The sequence below is a fragment of the Leptinotarsa decemlineata genome, unplaced genomic scaffold (assembly GCF_025532065.1).
Source record: "Leptinotarsa decemlineata unplaced genomic scaffold, Ldec_3_MD MMD2_tig00078363_RagTag_RagTag, whole genome shotgun sequence".
Taxonomy (NCBI): domain Eukaryota; kingdom Metazoa; phylum Arthropoda; class Insecta; order Coleoptera; family Chrysomelidae; genus Leptinotarsa; species Leptinotarsa decemlineata.
The window spans coordinates 1,884,406-1,909,338 of NW_027412728.1; the positions used below are offsets into that span (position 1 = coordinate 1,884,406).

Consider the following 24,933-nt stretch of genomic DNA (forward strand, 5'->3'; position numbering starts at 1 on the left):
CCATTTGGAATGGAGGTGAAATATCCTGTATCAAAAACTCATCTAGAAATCGAAAGCTTACTTGAAAAAAGTTGTAAACAAAGCCAGACTGTCCTAATGGGCATGTTGAAGGATTTGTGGTAAAACTTGGTGTTTGGGTCCCAAACAAATCCATTGAACTCAGGTGATGATTGTCAGACCAATGATCACTTATGGAGCAATTGCCTGGTGGCTGAAGGCTTAACTCAGGCGAAGCTCTCTGGCATACAGTGACAGGCTTGTATGGCCATTAGTGGTGCCGTCAGTAACACACCGTCAGCGGCCATGGAGATCCTTCTAGATCTACCTCCTCTTCACATTTTTCTGGAGAAAGAGGCTAAATAGACTGCATGTAGATTTGCGCACATTGCCAATAGCACAAATCAATTTAATGCAGAGTACAAAAGACTGCTGGTTGTTACTGAAAGTTACATGATTCTGGAAGTGACCTCTGGCTTTATGTCTCCAACTGTCAACTGCGAACTGCCTTATAAAGGAGTGCTCCCAAGGAAAGAGGACTGCATCCTCCGGAAGAAGGAAATATTAAGAGCATATAGTTGTTGGGTTTTGAAACGGCAGTGTACATACTTTGTGCCTGTATGTTGTATGGGTGTGCCACTAACCATACAAACTAATCAGCTAGGGTTAAAGAGCTGTGTTAATTTGGTTGAGTGGGACTAGGTGTGAGTGGGTGGAGGGTCGAATAGACCCACTCACTTTTGACCCAATATAACCTGATTTTTCTCCTCAAATTTTGACTGCGGGCTTGAACAAGGATGAAGACGAATTTTCGAGTTCTTCTGCTTTAAATTTCACTTTCAATTCGGAGTTTGATTTCTTCCGTGCATTTTGAATTTTTTTGAAGGTGCATTCGAAACTGCAATTGGTTGGAGTTCGTACAAAGGTGCTGCCTGACTGTGAAGAATCAGTCCTCTGGGTATTTTGATTTCTAGGGTGTTTACAAGTATTTGGATGAATGGCTGTGTCAATATCTGGGGGCACCTAGCATCCTTGTCGTGAATAAAGGCAGCAACACAGTCTTTTCTGGGTGGAAACTCAAGTTTTCTTGATTGCTGAGGTTTATATCAGAAATTTGTGTATATGGTTGGTCCATATATTGCAATGTTTCTTCTTCGAGAGCCAAGTAAGGTTTTTTTGGGATAATTATGGTATATATCTCAGATGGGAAAGGAAACAAATGGAAATATTGAAAGGTTTTGGACTAAACTATAGGAAATTTTATGGCAAAGATTATTTTATTTTTTGTGAAATAACAATTTCTTTGAATAATTGAATACCATGGAAGGACATCTAACTGAAGTGAACTATAGTGATTGTGAAGGTCACTAATGATTTCTTCCAAATATTCACTTGTTTTCTAAGTTATCAAGAAAGGTGATGATTACATTTGCATTTAAAAATATTTGCTTCAGCATACTTGAATACACAGTATATTTATAAAATGGATCAGTTATATTAATCAAAGCTGATTTTTAGGTTTAAATATATTCAGAAATATCCTTATGATTTTCAATGTGTTTGGAAAATTCATCAATTATTTGTTTGGAAAGAGAAATTTGTGATGAATTTCACTAGTTCGAACTTCCATTGTCTCATATATAAAATGATTTGAAATCCCTGAAACAACTAAACAAGGAGAATTAAAAAGGAATAGCTGAAAATAAAAATTATATTAAGGAAAAATAACCTGAAATGAAATAATAGTGAAATAAAATACAAGTAGAAATAAAACGATTGAATAAAAATTGAAATTGAAGAAATAAAAATGAAAATAAAAATCAAAAAGATGAAAAAAAAATTAAGAGATTCCAAGTCACGTTAGTTCACGACGTTTTGATTGTTAGTATCTACAATCATCTTCGGGTGATGACTGGACTGATTCCTCCGAGAGATGACTATTTATAGGTCGTTCGAGTTCTTTCACTCATCCCCGCTTTCCATTATTTCCGCTTCACTGGTTCAGTGGGAGATGACCGTTCAGCGGAAGTTGGTCATTTTTCGCTTGATGATGGGTTCCCATATGTTGCGTATCTCTACGCTAGCTTGGCTGAATACGTTGTTGGACAACATGTATGCGGCTTCCTTGAATTTTCTCCTAAACCAATGTTCCTCTCTGTGTATGATCTCAGCTTGGGATCACTCGATGTTGTGTTGATGGTTCCAAACATGGTCTGCTATTCCTGATTTGCTGGTTTCTCCTCGCTATGTGTGTTTCTTGTGCTCGGCAATGCGAACATTCATTGCCTGCAGTCTCGTTCAAAGTCGGGGAATTGAACTATAGCGTCATTACATGCAATTTCCTGACTTTCAAAGAAAGTTTGGTCATTTATTATTTTTGCATTTCATTTTGAATATGCAGTCATTAGGCCTAAAAAAGATTTGATTTTTTTTAGTTTTTGAGATAGGAATTTTTTGAATTGCTGAAATTTTATCCGGATGGGATTTTACTCCTTCAGAGGTGATTAAATGTCCTAGGTAGGCAAGTGATTTTTTAAATAATTCAGATTCATCAATTGTATTTTGAAATTTGCTTTCCTCAATCTACCGAATACGTTTTTTGTTCAACAGATGTGCTCTTGCAAGGAGCTAATGAATAATATTATATCGTCAAGGTACACTAAACAAATTTCGTTATTTAAGCCCTTCAGGACATTATTTATTGTCCTCTGAGAAGTGGTGGGATCATTTTTTACCCCAAAAGGCATTCATTTGAATTCATAGTGTCCATTTTGTGTAGAGAATATCATTTATGTCCATTTCAATTTGCTGGTATCCCGATGCAAAATCGAGAGTTGTGAAATAATCTGCCCTATCAAATTTGTCTAAGATGTCTGTAATATTGGGGACAGGGTGTACATTGTCTATTGTCCGTTTATTTATCTTTCAATGAGGAAGATTAAAAGTTTCAATCTGCCCCTTGAAGATGATCACTTGGTGATTGAAACACATATAGAGGTATTGAAAATAACGGTTTGTTGTTGGGATTAAACTCCAGTTATATTCATTACTACACTAAGGTTCTGAACAGTGCATCACAATTTTTGTAGGTAGTAATCAAATATGTTCAATAAATACTTCTAAATTACTTTCATCGCCACCATTGAAATTTGGAGTAGTATCAATGTAAATTCTGAATAATTGGCAATTGATTACCTTTTCTTAAGGATTTGCCATGTTATTGTCTCTATTCAACTTAATAGTCATTTAATTGTTTAATTATTTCCTAAATTTGAATAAAAATTCATTTTATAATTATTATTATTTTCGAAAAAGTTGTAATTATTTTCTTTCTCTTCTTTTGTTGAATTTATGTATCAGATTATTATTATTACTGATACATAAAACCCAATTGATTTCCACTCAATTCTATATTTATTGGTGAACTTAAATTATATATCTTAATTGATTCAATAAATAGTCAACTTTGCCACAAAATTCAAATGAAAGGAGAGGAAAAATAGATGACTCACCTATTCATGGCTTTTTTCTACTTTTCTGGCATGCTGTGTTTTTCTGGGTCTTTGGCTCGTTCTCCAAATGATTTCTAGTATGTTAATATTTGAAACTCACACAAGAATTCGCGATGAAACGTTTTCAAACAATCCTACAACGACTACAACTTTATTTGTACATTTTAGGCAAACGACTACAATTGAATGATATAAATCAGAAAACAAGGAGTATAAATAAGTATGTATATGACACAATGCTGAGTAAGCAGGCTGGATCGGCTAACGAACTGGTGTGGAAACATGCATCTGTAATGTTATACCGGAATACTATCATTACCGGATATAGCTCGCGCCAACATTCTGCACACGTGTGCTAAAGTCCTCGAATTATACATTCGACGATACATCACCGGAGTGATGGAGTCCAAACGCAAATGAAGAATTGGTGTGAAACAAATTAACGCAGCATTTTGCAGAATATAATCAAGAACTGGAAGCCCATGACGAATGACGCAAAGAAAACCGCGGCATCGACTCTAAATGCGGCAAAAATGGCCGTCTATGGAGCTAGATGACATAAGAATATACGTATATCAAAAGTTATTTCATTAGAAGCAAAATCTGGAGGAACCCTATCACTTATAACGATATTTGCAGCCCTTTCAGCTCGCTGGAGCGACTGTCATCACAAAGACTGCCATAGATGCAGAAAACGCTGAAAAGAAATTTGAAGAAGATGAAAGACACAATAAATCTATGGAGCATTTGGGTTCAGGTCTGAATTTCTGGAAAACACCTCGAGGATTTGTGTTATTTCTCAAGAAACAACAACAACAACGCAGACGACTACGTCTCTACTTGACAAAACTCCTATTGAAGCAACCTTATTAAGCATTATGTGATCCAAAAATTAAAGAATGTGCCGATCAACTTTATGCGAGACGCGCTGCGAAACTTGTGGTCCTTGGTTGCGAGAATGTGAAGTATTGAATTTGAATTCTCAATTGAATACAGGCGCTCATTGGGTAGCTTGTAATAAAAAGAATAATGATAAATAAACAAAAAAAATAAAAAATATATTTCGACTGCTTCGGTAATCTTAAACTGCCAATAGAATTGGTACGATATCTTGAAAGGGGTTTAACAATTACATATCATAATGATCAGTATCAGAATAACTGTTAACATCTCTGCCTGAAGTTTCTATATCTCAATGTCTACGACTGAAAACAAAATACTGGATTTCTGACCTGAAAGCTTTGTCAATCGAGTCTTTGATAAGACATGCAGGACCCTGGAAATTATTGGATGTATGACATATGTCACCAAAGGACTAGATAAATCGATTCGCTCTGCAGATTATTTCACCATGTCAATATCATCTGCGTCATCGCTCCAAAAAGCATTGTATACTGACCCAGTAAGCTTACGAAAAAAATGTTTTTATGGTATGGATAAATTTTACATTCCATTCATATGTTGTTGTTTATAATCATTATTTGAAGTGTGTTTATGTGGGAAATGTATCAGTCATGTCTATGGTACTAACTCTTAGTCGTTTCTCGACACTTTCCATCGATTTCAATCTGCCCATTCGATTGGGTTCCAAATCAGTAAATATATTTTGCCTATATCGTACGAGGAAAATCCCAAGAATTTTTTGTGCTTAAATCGAAATATTAATACTCGATTGATTTTCCACCTGCCCACATTCTATGGTTTTTGTCTGTCCTTCTCAAACCAAACGTACATTACGCATCCAATCAACCTGTGGATATTATTAAAGTACGTACCACACACATATATAGCAACATTCGATATACGAATTTGCTGTTGATGTTGATCCCTGATATGCCATTGATGAAACGTCAAATCATCTCATGTTTCTACCCATTTCTCATACAAACGAAATAAACATTACACTGCAAGTGCTAGACCAACATTCTAGGCTCACTGATTTTCGCAACGAAGAAATTGGAATTGAAGGGAAAGTATGGTTTTTAACTATCCATATCTATAAGCACTTGACCATCCAGAATGGACTTCACCCATTAACGTAAGCATCATTCAAATTATATCTTCAACATTCAACATGCTCATAATCATTGAACATTTTTTGAATGTTTTCAATTATCAGTGTCTGAAAAAAGGTTGGTTGGATAACAGGATCAATTTTTTCTTGAAAAAACAATTGTTTTCTTGCCGATGTTTCGAATTCAATTGAATTTTTCTTCAGGGCTCTGAAAAAATGAATTTTTAGGAAAATTAGTTTTTTCGTGTTGATAGTTTTACTATTTTAAAAACCATCTGTCATATAAGATACATATTTGAAAAAAAAAAAAAAGAACATTGCAATAGCCAAATTTCCGAGACAACACCAACACAAAACGACATGAAACAAACGAATGATTTTATCTGTGGTTCTGATAAGGTTGTGTTTGTTTTTTAATCAATGGCGGAAAGAAAAAGAATGAAAAAAGAATAAATTATTAAAGTATTTTACTTATCAACTTGAAATATGTAGTATTGAGGCCATCGACATCTCTTCTAAAGTTAACACTATCACATTTGAGAATATGTATCATTTCCCTCAAAAGTCTTTTGTATACATATGGTTGAACATCTAGAATAGTTGGATGATCAAAATAAAAAATGTGTCGATATTGTTTTTCATGTTCAACGAGAGTTGTGGGGTTTTCATATTCAATTTCTTAGAGTCTCTCATGTGTTCTGAAACTCGTGTTTTTAAGATATCGTCCGGTTTGACTAACATAGCATTCGTGACAGCTTTCATTGTTCAATTTGTACACTATATTGGATTGTATTTCTTGTGGTGCTTTTATTTTTTGTTTCGAGAAGAAATGATGTCTTACTGTATTTTCATCTGAAAAGGCCACTTCCATTTGTTCGGTACTGAGTAGCATTCCAAGTTCATCAGATACATTTTCTTCAAATAAAATTTTGTTATCTTTGGGTTTCACCAATGTATTTTGGGATGAGAAACTTCTTTATTTAATTATTTTTCTAATAAGGTCTCTAGGAAAATCAGTTTTCACTGAATACAGTTGAAAGCATTTTTTTCTCGAAACAAAAAACAAAAACACCACAAGAAATAGAATCCAATAGGGTGTAAAAATTGAACTGTGGAAGCTGTCACAACTGATATGTTGGTCAAACCGGACGGTATCTTCGAATACAAGTTTAAGAACACATGGGAGACTCTAAGAAACTGAATATAAAAACCCCAGAGCTCTCGTTGAACATGAAAAATAATATGGACACTTTTTTTATTCTGATCATCCAATTACTCTGAATATTGAACAATATTCATCCAAAAGACTTTTGCGCGAAATGATACATATCATCAATTGTGATAGTGTTAACACTAGAAGGTCTTAATACTGCATATTTCAATTTGATAAGTAACAGAGTCACAGATAAAATCATTCGTTGGTTTCATGTCGTTTTGTGTTGTCTCGGAAATTTGGTTGTTGCAAACAATTGGTTTTTAAAGAAAAAATTGATCCTGTTACTCAACCAACCTTTTTTTAGAAAAATTATTGGAATGAAATATGGGCTGTCAAGACTTCATCGTTTCTCGAAAGCCTTCGCTATGTGGTTGTATGTTTCCAAAAAGATTATGATTAACCAAAACCAATCATGATCCAAGAATATTCAATCATTTAAATTTTACCAATAAGTACCTATAACGTTGACTTTAAATGGCGACAATTACGCCAAAAAAAATATGCATCTGAATTTTGCTAAGGGAAATTTCTCGGAAGCTTATTTCAACTACCTTATTTCGGTCTCAGCTATAAAATTACTAATCAACATAACCCCCTTCTCACTTTCACTGCCATCACAATAAAATCTTTCTTTGTTATCCATTGTTCTAGAAAGGTTAAAAGCATCGAGAGTTCCAGTGTTGATAAGAAACTTGAAATCGAGGCATCTGAAGGATTTCTCCAAAATACTGAAGCCTATTGCATCATTGTGCACTACACTGTCATTGAGCACCTCCCACTCAGCAAAATTGTTGAGAAGGAAAATCAACTCTAAGTTTTTCATCGATTGATATCCAAAGATTTGCTGTTGAGCAACAATTCCAATCCAAAGAGATTGCCATTGAGATCGATAATTTGCCAAAATCATTCTTCTTCTTGAGCAAAGACGATACGTGGAAAAAAGGATAGTTTGAAATATTCTTCGAACTTCATGGAATATCATACACTAGACAGCATTCTCAAAGAAAATCTATATGTGCGTGGCATCAGAAGAAAGTCTTTCTGGATTCAATAATTACACAGCAGTTGCGAATTTGGAAAACTTCGAAGATTCATGGAGGACTGTTTCGAAATTCAAGAAAGACAAACTGTTCTGTATGCATTATTCCAAAGACAGTCTATTCAGCTGCAGTCTCAATATGAATGAATATGAGTCTTTATATGAATGGATAAAATGCATGATACATACCAATGATTTTCATTTTCATGTTCTCCAGTAGGAAATGTGAGGTTAGAGTACCTTCATCCTTCAGAGTACCTGCATCATTTTCTATACAACACAACAAAAAAATATTTTTTGAATGTTTCCTACACTAAATTAGTCAATTTCTACTAATTTTGAGGTGATAAAAACGAAAATAACAATGAAAAATTTTTATTAGCTCTGGTTTTTGAGATACACAGTACTTAATCTTAAAGAGTAGTTATACTATACGTGAAAAGTGAAAGTACATAAAACAATATTGTTATGTTTCTTTTAGAATATTTTAAGTACAAAATTAAAAAAAAAAAAACATTATTCTTAGTGTTTTGACAAATAAAAGAAGTTTGTACCACCAAATTTCAATTAAGTCCATCCGATTCATTGTAAGATCGCTGTCGTTTAGCTTGTCTTTTATAAAACACTTCTGGAGCATCCCTACACACAGACCAGCAGTAGTCTGCAAGCATTGCTTCATTCCAACGGCCCTGATATCTCTGTTCCATTAAGGCAATGTCTTGATGGAATCTTTCTCCATGTTCGTCACTCACAGTTCCACAGTTTTGTGGGAAGAAATTAAGATGAGAGTGAAGAAAATGAATTTTTAAGGACATGTTGCATCCAAGTTGGTGGTAAGCTTGAAGAAGCTCTTTAACCAATGCTGTGAAGTTATCATCTCTTTTGTTACCTAAAAACCCATGTACAACCCCCTTAAAGGCTTCCCAGGCTCTTTTTTCATTTCCTGTTAAAATCATGTCAAGAGCAGGATCATTTACGACTTCACGGATTTGAGGCCCAATAAAGATGCCTTCCTTGACTTTAGCATCACTCAACCTGGGAAACTTTGTCCTCAAGTACTTAAAAGCTTGTCCTTCCTGGTCCATGGCCTTCACAAAGTTTTTCATTAGTCCCAACTTAATATGTAATGGGGGAAGGAGAACATCCTTAGGATCTACAAGTGGCTCGTAAACTACATTTTTCTCATTAGGGTTTAGGTCTCGTGTAGGCCATTTCATTTTTTTATAGTGAGATTTTCTATCCCGACTGTTCCACAGACACAAAAAACAACAGTACTTGGTGAACCCTAATTGCATTCCTAGGAGTATAGCAATGACTTTCAGGTCACCACAGATGTGCCACTTGTGTTGTTCATATTTGATTGATTGGAGAAGTGTTTTCATAGCAAATCTTTTTGACGCTGTCTGTACTGAGATATTTTCACATCATGTTTTAGAAGATTCCACTGTTGTAGTCTTGACCCTAACAGCTCAGCCTTTTCCTTAGACAAGCGAAGATCTCTTATAAGGTCACTCAACTCTGCTTGACTAATTCTGTGCGGATCACTAGACCTATCGCTTACCTCAAAATCAGGGTCATAGGATGTAGAAGGATGGGTTGCTCCTTCTAAACAGTCTTCATCACCTTCCTCTAAAATTTCATAGTTTTGGGGTGGAGAAGGGACTGGCAAATTGTCTGAGTGTGGTACAGGCCGAAGAGCAGATGGGAGATTAGGGTATTTAACCGTTCCTCTTTTCTTCATAGATAAACCTTGCTTAATGGGAGGAGTTAAGCAGAAATAACAGTCGTCTGTATGATTGGTAGGCTCACGCCAAACCATAGGTACTGCAAAAGCCATTGCCCGGTTTTTATTTTTCAGCCACTCTCGCAATATGACGGAACAAGAATTACAACATATATGAGGAGCCCATGATTTATCTTGGTCCCCAACTTTCACACCAAAATAATGTTCATAGGCTGTCTTAACGATAGGTGTCATTTTACGTTTCTGAGCCTTAAATGTTATTTCACCACATATATAGCAAAAGCTATCGACAGAATTCACACACTTTCGAGGCATTTCAGATCAGCACTTAAATTAATTTAAAAATCAACTTCACACGATAATTTCAATAGCAACCACGTGCGTACAATTGACAAACTCACATAGGTTATGTTTGCTACTTAAGAACAGCTGATGAGAGGGGTGTTATGTAAACAAATATGTGTACCAACTGTTGGTGATGAAATATTTCATTTGTTGAAAACTCAATATACAGTAACTCAATATATAATGATACTATATCTTGAAAACAAGAGCTATATATAATTTTTATGGTCACTTTCGGTTTTAACACGTGGAAATACATTAAATCATCTAATTTCAACCCCGAAACAAAAACTTTGTTGTGTTGTGAATCAATATCAATGAAGTTAGCCGTCTATGTCTATTAGTCTCATGAAAATGCGTGAAGATATTTCTTGACATCGAGACGAATCCATTGATGTCAAAACCATTGAAATCAGACGATCGGAAGTGAAAACCGGAAAATGACCATTTTATTGTAGATTTGGACTCTCCTTGATGTGGACACAATTAGTATTCTTATATCTCAAATATTTATAAACCGTGTTTATTTTTCTATGAATCGTAAAGATCCCGAACTTCGTTGATTCACATATTGGTCACCCTTCGACGATAACTGGTGCGGATGTATTCCCTCGTCGATGATAGTGACCCAAGTCACTGAATGACAATAGAAAAACTTCATGTTTTTTCGCATACACTCTGTATATATATGCATATATATTTCTCAATGACATAACACACGCGATCATGTTTTTCTTGACCGATGTATTTTGTGTATCGGATCCTAATTGGATCCGATACACAAAATACATCCGAAAGTATACACTCGGTATACTTTCCTAATTGAAATCACATGTTAAAACGTTAGACCACCACATCGTTGAACTGTAGTGTATTTTTTCTTGAACATTGTGTTTCGTAACATCCTGTAAATTTTTTTTGTTATGTTTACACACATCTGAGATTTTTTAGGCAGCCATTGTGAAACTTGTGTAGCGAGTATTTATAATTTTCTCTTGTATATTGAACTTTGGTATTTGACACAAAGGTTTTCGAAATATTAGCTGCCAATAAATTTGAACTTTTGGTTAATCAGAATCAAATATATGAAGAAGGTTGCAACTTTGCGAAATGATAGCATTTGTACCTGAAGATATACCAGATTTAGCTATGCAGATTTTTATCGCACTGTTTCGGGTTGATCATTGTTTGAGCGTAAATGTGTGTTGACACGCTCAGAGGCAGTTTGTTTTTTCTTATGATGCAAATTCTGCTTCTCCTACTCAAGACTTTGGTGTAAGGCAGATTCTTAAGTTATACTATTTTTATAAGAGTGATAAGTCGCTTCCTAGCTACACCACTTAGCTTTCAAAGTTTGTTTACAGGATGAAGAATTGATGACGAACTGAGAAGCTCTCGAACTAAATCTGATGCTACATCTTTTCTGAATACTGAATGCCAGATTCTTTGGTTACTCCGGGGTCCATGAAGGGTCTCATAAGTAGCTGAAGAGGGAAGGTCCATCATGCATTTTCATAACGGAGCCTTCTACGCTGATAAGGCACCCGCAATCGAATGTTTCCTCCTGCAGAGGAGATGGATGTCAAATTTACCACTCCAACTGACCTCCTTGTGAATTTAGTTCAGGAGCGAGCCTGCAGAGGAGATGGATGTCGAATTTACGACTCCAACTGACCTCTCTGTAATTTTAGTTCAGGAGCGAAAGCTTCTCAACTCCCCAACTCGGGATCCAATAACTGAACCTTGCGTTTGCGCTCAAATGATGATTCACCTGAACCAGAGGCAAAAAAGCCCTGCACGGCTGAATCTATGGCATCGTCAGGTGTAGCTGACGTTCAAAAATTCTCATATGGGAAGGTTGTCGCGGGTATCAAGGAGGGAATATTCAACTTGACTATCAGACTACCTCATTAACGATAAAACAGCAGAGCATATACTTTGTGCATGCCCCGTTAGGGACCGAATCGAACTTTTAGAGTACTCTTAGAGTACTCTTCCCATTCAATCTGAGAGACCACTCACCATACAAACTAATCGGCATCGTTAAGAAGCTGGGTTTATTTGACCGAATGTGAATAGATGTGAGCCACAATAAACCCTTGCGAGTTGCGGTGGGGGAACGAATAGGCCAACTCACTTCTGACCTGAGATAAGCTAACTATCTCCCTTTCTGTGGTCGCTCCTGATGGATAGTCTTGTCATCTTGGCAAGGTCCACGTTGGAAAGGGTAACTTGTAATATAATCCAAAGCACCATAGACGTTGTTCACAGTTGGTGCCTGAGGGAGCAGATGGTGGGGTCATTCCATTTGGAATGGAGGTGAAATATCCTGTATCAAAAACTCATCTAGAAATCGAAAGCTTACTTGAAAAAAGTTGTAAACAAAGCCAGACTGTCCTAATGGGCATGTTGAAGGATTTGTGGTAAAACTTGGCATCGTCAGGTGTAGCTGACGTGCAAAAATTCTCATATGGGAAGGTTGTCGCGGGTATCAAGGAGGGAATATTCAACTTGACTATCAGACTACCTCATTAACGATAAAACAGCAGAGCATATACTTTGTGCATGCCCCGTTAGGGACCGAATCAAACTTTTAGAGTACTCTTAGAGTACTCTTCCCATTTAATCTGAGAGACCACTCACCATACAAACTAATCGGCATCGTTAGGAAGCTGGGTTTATTTGACCGAATGTGAATAGATGTGAGCCACAATAAACCCTCGCGGGTTGCGGTGGAGGGTCGAATAGACCCACTCACTTTGGACCTAACCTAACCTAAAATACAATTGAATTATATTGTGTGAATGCTTAAGAGGACTAACGTATTTAACTCGATATATATATATATATATATATATATATATATATATATATATATATATATATATATATATATATATATATATATATATATATATATATATATATAATTGATAGTGTAACGACCGTATGTATGTATAGAATAGTAGTTTTTCGGGGATTCGGTCTGATTAGAATAAATATTTACTCTTTTTAGCTGCCCGAGCTTTCGCTAATGTTTATTAGCTTTATCGAGGGCTGTAATATAAAAAGGACATGATAAATATATATATATATATATATATATATATATATATATATATATATATATATATATATATATATATAACATAATAACGGATAAAACAGAATACCTGTGCTATTTGAGAATATTCAATTTGAAAATTTCAATTTTGAAAGAAGTCTTCAACATCAAAATGACAACTTTTTGACATTGAATAATGTGAAATACTTTTTCAAATTTTTATTATCGTTCATTATGGGGATTTATACTGTGTTACTATTATTATGTTTTATATATATATATTTATTATGTCCTTTTTATATTACAGCCCTCGATAAAGCTAATAAACATTAGCGAAAGCTCGGGCAGCTAAAAAGAGTAAATATTTATTCTAATCAGACCGAATCCCCGAAAAACTACTATTCTATATATATATATATATATATATATATATATATATATATATATATATATATATATATATATATATATATATATATATCTTTCCAAATATTATATTACATGTGACCATTTTTTCGAACAAAAACTTTTCTCTCCAATCACTCCGTCAGTAGATTTTTAGTATATCGTGTTTACACAGACATATATGACGGGAGTTTGTTTTATAATATAAACACGTACACACATTTACTTACATCTGCAGGCCAATCCAGGAAAACCAAAAAATCATAGATGAAGTCCAGTATATTGAGGGCTTCAACAGAATGGTACCAAGAATAAGGCAGATATTCGATGAATGCTGTAATACATTGAAATAGAATAGTCATGTACTCGGGTTGATTGAAAAGAGATGTAACTAGATTTGTTCTCGTCTTCATGATTTGACAAATGTCTTTGAAATTGTAAATCAAAAATTGGAAGATACAAATCGCCTGAACTGTGTTATACTGCTTTATTGACTTTATAAGATGTTGCAGGGTAAGGATTCCTTGAGAGAAGCCGAGGTACTGATTTGAATTGTCTTTCCATTTGTAAAACATTCTCCGAACTTCCGGTAGTATGGATTTTGATACTTTAGAATATTGGAAACGCAGAGAATCCTCCTCTACATATTTTGATAAAGCCAGATTGAACGTTCTGAATCTATTAATAGTGGCGTTATATGCCAATAAAAATGCCAATTGACATTTTGGGGACAGACTTATTTTGTACTCGGTTTTTAAAATATCTGGAAGTTTCTTATGCAATATGTCCCAATAAGTAACGCACGTATTGATTAAGTTCAAAGTATTTTTCAGTGACACATTTGAGTCAATGTCATACAACAATTTGAATATTTTCCTTGGCAAATTTTTCATAGTATGGTACTTCCCATTTTTGTCATTCATTCCAATATGTATGTCTGCGAAGCATAAAATTACTAGTACTTTACATAAATCTTGAATCAATTCATCGTTAGTGTGAGTTTTTAACATTCTGTGCACATATTTCACCATATGATTTCTTTCTGTAGATAGTCCAAAAATTTCTTGTTTATTCATGGTTATCTGATATTCCAGTAAATTCTCCAGAACGTCGACTATGAAGTGTAAACTGAGAAAGATCAATTCATGGTTTGCAACTGTCCTTATCGGTTCAACAAATTCTGATTTTCTATCTGAAGCTCCGATAAAAGGCCACACCATTTCATATACTATCGATTTACTCGAAAATTCATCTAGTGAAGCAGATTTTCTGACGATCTTAGCAACGCACTTGCTAGTTGAAGTCGACATGTTTCGAGAACTATAAGCAATTCCCAGCCGCATAATAGTATTCCAATATCTTGGATACAATAGTATTTGTAAACTGGATTCATAATCAGCCATGGAAGACACCAACTTCACAAATACATCATATTCTTCTCCCATACCAAAATCTATGAATTTAAATAAAATTGAGATTGAGTTTAAGAGTAAATTATCTTCAAGTAACAACTCAAACGTTTGCTTTCTTCCACACATCCATATAATAATGTTCATTGCGAATTTCAAAACCGATGGATTGGGAGGAACTCCATGGAGTTTCCATTTTGAAATTGCTGTTTTGAGCCAGGTTTTCGAAAGGTAGTTTCGAATGTCATTCTGCCAACAGCCAGGTACAAACTCTGAAAAAAGAAAACTTTCATCAGAAATTCACTCGTATCTATTTTTTATCATGAATTTTTCATCTAATCATACAAATTATTGATTGGAAGAAAACATTTTCAGCTATCTACGTCTACACCAATTAATAATGGAAATGAATGCACCAATGCATGTGCACTAATTAGTGTAGAGTGGGCAAATTGTATACTTTTAAAGGGCAACTACTGTTTTCAAACTAGATAGATGAAAATTGTTAGCTTTGTCTGCGGGTCAAATTTTATGACAAAATCATTGATGAAAACCGCATATCGATTTCTATTATCGTTTTTAAGTTATAGCATGTTTTTCGAAAATATGCATTCTCGAATACAAATCTTTACTGGTGGCCGTCAAATTTTGATTTAAGAAGTAAAGACGCTCTCTAATTACACAGACCAACAAAAAATGTTTTTGATAACTTTGTTTACTTTAAAAACTGAATCCAAATATGGTCTTAGTTTTTTGTATCATCCATAGTTTTTGAGAAATTGATTTTTTTTATGTAATTCAAAATCTGTACGGTATATGGTGAAATTAATGACACACTTTGTTAAATCACTATCATAGTTTTTATTTACAGTAGGTTACTTGAAATAATGATACAGTGTTGTAATGTAGGTTTCACTAGCCACATGGAATTGGTTTATACTTAGTTTCTCTTTTTTCTTTGAAGTTTCTTGTGTAGCTTTTTCTGCGATGAGTCACTTATTGAGCTTCACGGTGAAGTGACCAACAGTAGTCTCCCATCATGTTGATGTTCCAGCGGCCCTGGTATCGTTTTTTCACCAATTTAATATCTTGGTGAAAACGCTCACCCTGCTCCTAACATCTCCCAAACTTTCCGAGAAGTAATTAAGATGACTGTTCGAAAAGTGGACTTTCAGGCTCATCAAACATCCTAGTTTCTTAAAATTCTTCAACCTGTTAGCTACAATGGTACGATATTCTGGGTCTTTTGCATTTCCTAAGAATTTTGTAACAACTAACTTGAATGATATCCATGCTTCTTTCTCAGGTATGGTCATTGTGGTTTCGAAGTTTACATCAAACATCATTTTTCGAAAGTCGGGTCCTACAAAGACGCCTTATTTAAGTTTAGCCTCCGAAAGGTTTGGAAATTTCTTACACAGGTACTTGAAACAAGATGACCTTCAGGAAATGCCTTTACAAACTGTTTTATGAGGCCCAATTTCATATGTAGAGGTGGTAAGAGAATGTTTTTAGGATCTACAAGGTTTCTGCGGAGAATGTTCTTCTCGCCGGGTTTCAAAGACTTCGTCACAGGCCAGTCCATTCTGCACCAATATTGATCCCTTGCTCTACTGTCCCATTCACACAAAAACATGGAAATTTGGTAAAATCGCCTTGCTGACCAAGAAGCATGCATGTTACTTTCAAGCCACCACATATCATCCAACCATGAGCCAAATAGCCAATTTCATTCAACATTATTTCTAGGTTTTCATAGGTCTCTTTCATATGCACAGAATGGCCAATGACTCACGGTCGATGATAGGTTAGACGTTTCTGGAAAACGCAAAACATGATTTTTCTGAAAATTTCACCTCTTACATTTCCTTACCTGTTCTATCGGTCTGAAATATTTTCAGCATTGCGGCGTTGCCACTTCCATCAAAAAGTCCTAGCAACTTTATTTTTTTGAATGAAACACCCTGTATATTAATACATTTTTGGAATTGCTCTGGTATTTTGATACTTTTTAGTTGATAATGTCCAATACCTATCTCTATCTGTTTTCGAGATGAAAAATGAATTGTGCTAAATATGGTCCAAAACATAGCCTTAATTGAAATTAAGTACATCAGTAGGTACTCTCAATTCATGAAAAGTTGATATTTTGAGGATTGTTTGGACAAACTCGAAATATTCAAATAACACCAAGAAATCAACTCCATATCATATAGGGCGTGCTGAAATTACTATTATTTCCATTGTGCATAAAAGTAGTCAAAAGTTCATTTTTTCAAATGAAACCCCCTGTATATTACTCGGTAAATTGAAAGATGGTGAAAAATGCTTCAAGATGATATATCATATCCCTATACCTAAATCGTCAAGTTTTCTCAATAAAGTCGCTTCTTCTAGTGACATTATTTTTTTTTAGAATTTGGATTAAGGTAGCAGTGGAATCATCAAGCTTATAGCAGTTCGATTACTTTTATAAGTAATTCACAAAGAGTTATCGACGGTGTTTCGAATCATCTTCCAAAATGAATGCGAATATCGATTATTCAAACGAAGTTTTTATGAAATTATTCATTATATACATGAACAAAGTTATCAAATCATTGTCAGAACGTGTAAAAAACTCAACCAAATGTATCCTGAATTAACACCAATGAACGAGAGGAAGTTTGTAAGGTTACAAAATAATTTCCTTAACTATGGCTCAAAGTTTCCAGGGAACAACTGTACCAAAAATCAGTCATTTCTAGGTAAAAAGTAAGATTTTGTGAGCTGAAACATGTGAAAGTACAGACAATAACCAGAATAGGATGATTCAAAATAACAAAATTATAAACAAAATATCACATTTTCACAATAAATGTTGAAAATGCTGTCCATTACATTCTAAACACTTTGAAATGTTTTTTTTTGTACGCGACTTGTGGTTGCTTTTTCAATTTTCTGGGGATCCAGATCTTCAATACTCCGCACTATTCGCCGTCGCAATTCTTCTTTGGTAGACACTGGAGTACTGTATACCCTTTCTTTTGAAACCCCCCATAAAAAAAGTCGAGTGGCGTGAGATCGGGTGATCTAGGTGGCCAATCCCACGGCCCTAAACGCCTAAACCAACGATCGTCGAAGAGTTCGACAAGTTTCCTAGAAACTTCCTGGGTGGAATGAGCTGGCGCTCCGAATGTTTTTACTATACATAAATGATTTACCACAACATATCGGCATACTACGATAATTCTTTTTGCCGATGATACTTATATTTTCGCAGAAGCTGACAGTCCTTCGGAACTTCAAGAAGAATGGAATGTTATAAGTCAGAATTTGTCAAAGTGGTGTCAAAGAAATTAACTTATGGTCAATGCAGAAAAAACAGTATTGTTACAGTTTTCTCCAAGAATATCTGTGGAACATCCCATACACGTTATTATTAATGCGCAGAGGTTTCTAGAATTTTTATACACAGAGTTTTGGGATGCTATTCACGAGCTGCCAATCAATGAACGATCGAATTTAATTGTCTAGTTAGATGGGTGTTCAGTTCATTATACCAGAGCTGTGAGGCAATGGCTTAACAAACATTTTCCAAACCGATGGATAGGCCGTGGTAGTCCGTTTATAGAGTGGCCACCCAGATCTCCAGACCTCACAGGTTTGGACTTTTTTCTCTGGGGACTTCTCACACAAAAGGTTTGCATAAATCGCTCAAGAGATAGAAATGAATGCAAGAATTCGACAGTTATGTGCAGATATTAGCCCTCAAGAACTAAGGAACGTAATTAGAAACATTCGTAAGCGCTACGACACATGTATCGAAATACGTGGTGGATTAGTAGAGGCTACTAGAATATGAGTTAGAATTATTTGTTGCACTGAATCGAAACATTTCAATAATTAGTTATTAGTTACGTTTATTAAAATTTTTTGCTTTATTGTTAGTTGAATTGTGTGAATGTAATTCCGTTATTTTCATTAAAAATATTTACGCTATTTGTTTTTTTTTCCATCTGATGGTACTTTATTTTGAAATCATTAAAAAAATGATATATTGTGACTGTGTGAGTTTTCGAATTTTTGAGTTGTCATAACTTTGTCAATAATGGATATTTTTTCATGAAATTTTGGTCACACTTACTTAGAGGCACTCTGATTTAAGTGTTTTTTTTTTCAATAAAAAAATCGCTAATAAAAAATCCCGATTTTCGACTAAGAAAAAATATCGTAGTATGCCCTGAAACTTTAATGAACATTTCAAATTTTGTCCCAGACATTTTAGTACTTGACATTAAAAAAAAATTATTAAGATCGATTCAGAACTTCAAATTTTAGGGGGGTTTTTCCATTAAAAATGGGTCACACTGTAGATACATGATTCAATTACTTTGCTTGGGTGGTAGTTGTCAATCAACAAGGGATCATTTCTATTCAGGAGAGGAACAATTTTTCCTACTTTCAAAATATCTGGAAAAATGTCGTCTTCCTCAGATTTGTTGATGATATATGCAAGTGGTTCACATATATACTCAGAAATGGCTTTGATTATTTCTGTCGAGAGACAGTCCATGCCAGTAGAATTTTTGTGTTTGAGTCCAAGAATAACATTGTCAACTTTCGATGGAATAACAGGGTTAAAAAAAACTATCCAAATTACCGACAAGATCAATAGTCCCCGAAAGGTTGACATCTTTAAAATATCTTTTCAAACTATTTGGCACTTCAGATGAATAATATTTGGCGAATTCGTTAGCTGTAATAAATTCATCCGCTATCAATTTATGTCCAATGTACATTTCTTAGAATATTATTTATTTTTTTCTACAGTTAGTTCACTCACAGTTTTCCACATTTCTTTTTTTGACTTTGTATACTCTCTGGGCTAAAAATTTTGTTCTGGTAATATTTCCTTTTGCACATACATATTTCTATTTTCATGCTATTTTTTTTTATCTCGGTAGAATTGTATCATGTTTTTGTTAATCGATAAAGTTCTCTCAGTTGTCTACCTTCCTTCTTGATATCTTCAGTAATCTACTTATTTTTGGTTATATGAGAGTCATATTTGAATGTCATGAAGGGACATGTCAAGTTTGAAGCATACAGTAATACATTGAAAAAATGTCTGATTAATTTCATTGATGTGAAATCTTTTTTCATAAACGGATTTATAAGTTTCATTATCTAGAAATTGTCACAAATTTGAAAGATTTCCTTCACACGTGTTGCGTCTCCTTAAGAACTTTTTGATAGCATTCTGTATCTGTAGAGTAGGGAGGGTGAGTAAGCCCACGCACTTAGACCACATGTGACCCACTGTACATCCTCCCGAAGAGTTGTCCTCCTAGGTTATCGTCCATCCTGTCCTTTCCAGGAAGGTGGACAGGTTGCTGGGAGACATCTCCTTTATATCGGCAGGTGTAGGCCAAGACTCGCCGAACACACACTCTCTCATTGACGATAACTCCGGACACTCGCACAGGGCATGCTTGACAGTCTCATCTTCCTGTTCACACATCCTGCATAGAGATGTGTCCACTAGCCCCATATTATGTGGGTGTTTCCTTAGCTGACAGTGGCCAGTCAGAAATCCTACTGTAAGGCGTAGATTTTTCCTGGTCATCGCCAGATATTTCTTCGGCGCCAGCTTCCCAGGGTCGCCCAAGGTGATCCTGGCAAGATTACATCCTTTGATTCCATCCCATCTCTTTAAGGATTGAGCATGGGTGTAACATTTGAATAGTTCCGCTATTGTCGAAGTCATCAGGCCGTGGATGCCACTGGGTCCTAAAATTCTTAGTCCAGCCGCTTCCTTGGCTAAAGAGTCGGCAATGCGATTACCTTTACTCCTGTCGTGCCCTTTAACCCACCCTAAGGTGGGTTAACATTAACATTATCCTAAGATAATGTTATTATCTACCGAGGCTTTGACTAAATCTTGGTGGCACTCTAGTGCTAGCCCCGAAGTAACACGCTGTCTGTTCAAGGCTAATAGTGCTTGTCTGCTATCAGTGCATATTGTTATGTTTTTGCCAGAAATTCTTTTCTTGGTTATTTCTTTTGTGGCGATTGAGATACCAGCCAGTTCTGTTTGGACCACGCTAGTATTTCTTCCCATTCCCCACTTAATCCTTAGGCTTAGTGATCTGGAGTACACTCCACATCCTGAGCCTTCTTTGGTTTTCGAGCCGTTTTTTTTGATAGCATTATTATTAGGTGTACCGTAACTTTGCAACTCGAATAACATAGCATAATGATCACTTACGTCAATTTCTACAACTTTCTCATTATTTGTGGCAAAATAATCGATTCGTGAAATAGAAGTATCGCTGTTTTTATTCGTAAACACTCTATTTGGTTTGTCATTTTCAAAATATAGTTGATAACTACTAAGCAAATCAATGAAAAGATTTTTATCTTTTTCTGTTTTCGAACATGCATGTAAATTTAGGTTATCTATGTTAATATCTCCGCAAATGATAATGTGTTTGAAGCGTCTAGATAAAAAAGACAAAATTTGAGACAATCTATATATAAAAATGTGAACTGAACCTCCTGGAGGCCTAAATATATTTATGAGGCAATTGTCATTACCGAAAGTAAAACTGATAAAACAATGTTCTGTATCAATTTCATCATCGTTATTTCTAGGAGACTTCAAATTTTTTAAATTAATATTCTTAATAACATAAATCACGGTACCACCGTGGATATGTTTTCGTCTATTGAAATAACTAGCAATATTATAATTAGATAGAATTATAGAATTGATACTCTCATCGGAACACCACGTTCCGGACAAACATAAAATGCCAATATTTTCTGTATCTGCAATTACCTGCAGTGCAGCAAGTTTACTGTCTAATGACCTAACATTAATATGTAATATATTCATGCGATTTGGTTTGTTTATATTTGGAGACAAGCCATTAGAGTTCATCGTTATCTTTCTGTTTTCTTTGGTTTCGAAATGAATTCCAAAACTTAAAACGTTTCACCAGTACCTTTTCGGGCCAGTAGGAAGAATTATAAAGTATGTCCAACATTCCTTTATTAGCACCCACACGAAACGCCGAGTAACGTCCAATAGTATTAAGTTTTGTAACATCAAAATTATTTCCTGGAGATTTTTTTAGGGTAAGACTCCACTTTTCCGACCGTTGTTTGCCTTTCACAGTGTCCAACATACAGCCACTGCATAGGGTCTTCTCCAGCAAAATCCCCGTCCGTAATATTGGAATTCGATCCAACAATTGATGCATGGAATGAATCGGTTTTATCAGTTCTCGGTGGACGACTAGACACTCCTTGGTTTGTCTGGGTATTTGTAGGACATTTTCGTAGCTTCTTTCTATGCTTTACTTCAGTCCAGCCTATCTCAGATTCGAGTTTTTCCAAGTGTTGACTTCTCTCGACAACAGTATTCCCTAACGAATATGACTTAAATGATTCATCTTCGATATCATTGCAATTTACGAAATTTTCATTTGGTGTTTGTGTATGATTAGTCAGCAATTTAGCAATTTAATCAGATCAATGTTGTTGCTTTTTAATATCTGTACCTCATTTCTAAGAGTTTCAATTTCTTCCTTAAGTGTTTTGGTGTGTTTTTGCAACTAGCCAGCTATTATTTGCTTTATATTGTCCTAGTAACAGGTGCGAACTTACCTGATATTATAAAAAAGGGTAACAAAATAATAGAACAATTCAAAGATTATTTTTTAAAGAATAAGTTAGTCAATAACAGTATGTAAACACCACAAAATATAATTATGCACAATTAAAAAAATCATTTGTAATACTTCAGTGAAGTTTCCAAACATCTGCATTGATGCCACTTTAAGTTGGAGTAGTCAGATAGACAACCTTTGCAATAAACTATCCTCGGTAACATACGCCATGAGAGTTCTAAAAAAAGAAAATGTTGATCTTGAAGCACTAGTTACAGTATATTATGCGATAATCATGACATGACATGGGTTTAATAGAGTTTTCTTATGTCAAAAAAAAATTATCAGAATAATCTTTAATATAAATACAAGAGATTCCTGCAGAGGAGCCTTTAAGATCAACAAACTACTTACTGTGTCAGCAATCTATATATATATATATATATATATATATATATATATATATATATATATATATACAGTGTGACCCATTTAAAATGGAACCACCCCTGTAGAATGTGCATTTTTCAATCAATCTCAATTTTTTTTATTGAAATATTAAGCATGAAAAACTGTATCTTGACACTAACTTTCACAATTTTAGTTTCATTTCCAAGGCACTCTATGGTTTTTTTGTTTGTCAAAAACGGCAAAAGTTTATTAGGCAATTTTTGTTTTCAAATTTGACTACACCACTGGATTCGTAGTCGTTATAAATCAAAACTGTCAAATTTTCATTAAAAAATATTTGTTAACAACGAAGTTACAACAACTTCAATTTTGGAAACAAAGTATTTGTTTGTAATTTTTATTGATTATAGACATATTTGAGATCTGACAACACTGTCATCACCAAGTAGAACACCAGTGAATTTGTACAGTGAAAATCCGAAGTCAACAGCTCAACGCGTTCTACAGTTATAACTCCTGAAAATATGGTAATGTGAGAGATTTGTGGTGCAAGCGTTTTGTAATAAAAATCTGACTACGCCACTGGATTTGTGGATAATATTCCCTTAAAATCATTCATTTGAGTGTAGGTTACGAGAAGTGAAAATTAAAATAAAAATTGAATAATTGAATAACAGAAAATTAAAAGTTCATTTTCAAGTTACGCAGTAGTAGACCAAGTTCAGAATCTCATGTCATGGGATCTCCCAATTGCGCTTTTACCAAATCTTGATAGAATCTTGAAGTATTAATGGTCATACTAGTAAGCTTTTTGGAAGTTTCCCAATAATAAATAATAGTACTTTTGTAACAGCGCACCTGGAAAATCACATTTTATAAGATTCTGAACTTACTCTACCTTCTTCTATAGCTGATGAAAACAAAATGTATACAAACAAGTTTCAAAGTATTCATTCAACAATTAATTGCCATTAAGAAAAAACTGATACTAAAATAAACATTGATTTAAAACTAAACATTCAAATTTTTGTGGCTTCTACCAAACCTCCATTAAGTTCAATACATTTATCGTATCTCTTCCGAATATTGTTTACACTATTTCTTATTTGTTGAACTGTAATTTCGGCACAAGCTTGTCGTATCCTTTGCATGAGTTCAGCTCGATTCGTTGGTCTTGTTCTGTATACTTTTTGTGTCAGAATACCCCACAGAAAAAAGTCTAATATTGTTAGATCAGGCGATCTAGGTGGCCATTCAATTAAGTCACTACCTCGTCCTATCCAATGATTTGGAAACTGGTTATTTAGCCACTCTTTAACAATCCTCGAATTGTGCACGGAACAGCCGTCGAGCTGAAAATATAAATTTACTTGTTCCGCAAGAGGCATTTCATCTATTTCGTCCGATAATTGGTTATTTAGAAATTCCAAAAAATTTTGCCCGTTTATGTTTCCATCAAAAAAATATGGACCTATTATTCTATTTTGTACTATACCACACCAAACGTTAATTTTTTCGGAATATTGACTTTTACAATTTATGATCCAGTGCGGATTTTCCGTAGCCCAATACCGAGCATTTTGCGATGAAACTACCCCATGGGTGGTTTCTAAAATAATCTAAAACAGCACCTTCGTTTAAATTTCTTCTTCGGTGATTATTTTTTAAAATATGTTTGCTGACTGCACCGGTTTCTTTAAATGTTTTGTTAATTTTACTGACGGTGCTTCTGTCAATGGGAAGTCGATTTGGATGTCTGTGATTAAATATCCTAGCTGCTTCTCTTTCACTATGATAATTGTCCCCAGAAATTCTCACAATTTCAATTCTTTCTTCTAATGATAATTGCAAAGCCATTATTAAATGCACGTAACTAACAACTATCATTTTATTTATGATTAACTGTCAAAATCACAGCCTACTATTGATTTATTATAAAACCTTTGCATAATGAGTTCAGCTTCCTCAAATTATTGATATCTCCTCTAAAAGATTGTTTTAGCTGAGTTATGAAGAATATACAGGGAACAATTTTTGTCCTGCTCTCTGTTTTATTATTGAATAAATGATTTCCATGCTTTAAATCAATTTGATTTTAGCGGCTATGCGGAAGAATGTACTA

The 24,933-nt window shown here is 34.7% G+C and overlaps 1 protein-coding gene across 2 annotated transcripts in view; it reads right to left on the reverse strand.

The window, feature by feature from the left end:
- LOC111507428 (integrator complex assembly factor Brat1) overlaps positions 1-24,933 on the reverse strand; it is a 121,900-nt gene that overhangs the window by 18,689 nt on the left and 78,278 nt on the right. For both annotated transcript variants that reach the window (XM_023162723.2, XM_023162722.2), the window contains exon 3: positions 13,567-15,017. In XM_023162723.2, coding sequence (XP_023018491.1) covers positions 13,567-15,017 — 1,451 coding nt within the window. The remainder of the gene's footprint in view (positions 1-13,566; positions 15,018-24,933) is intronic.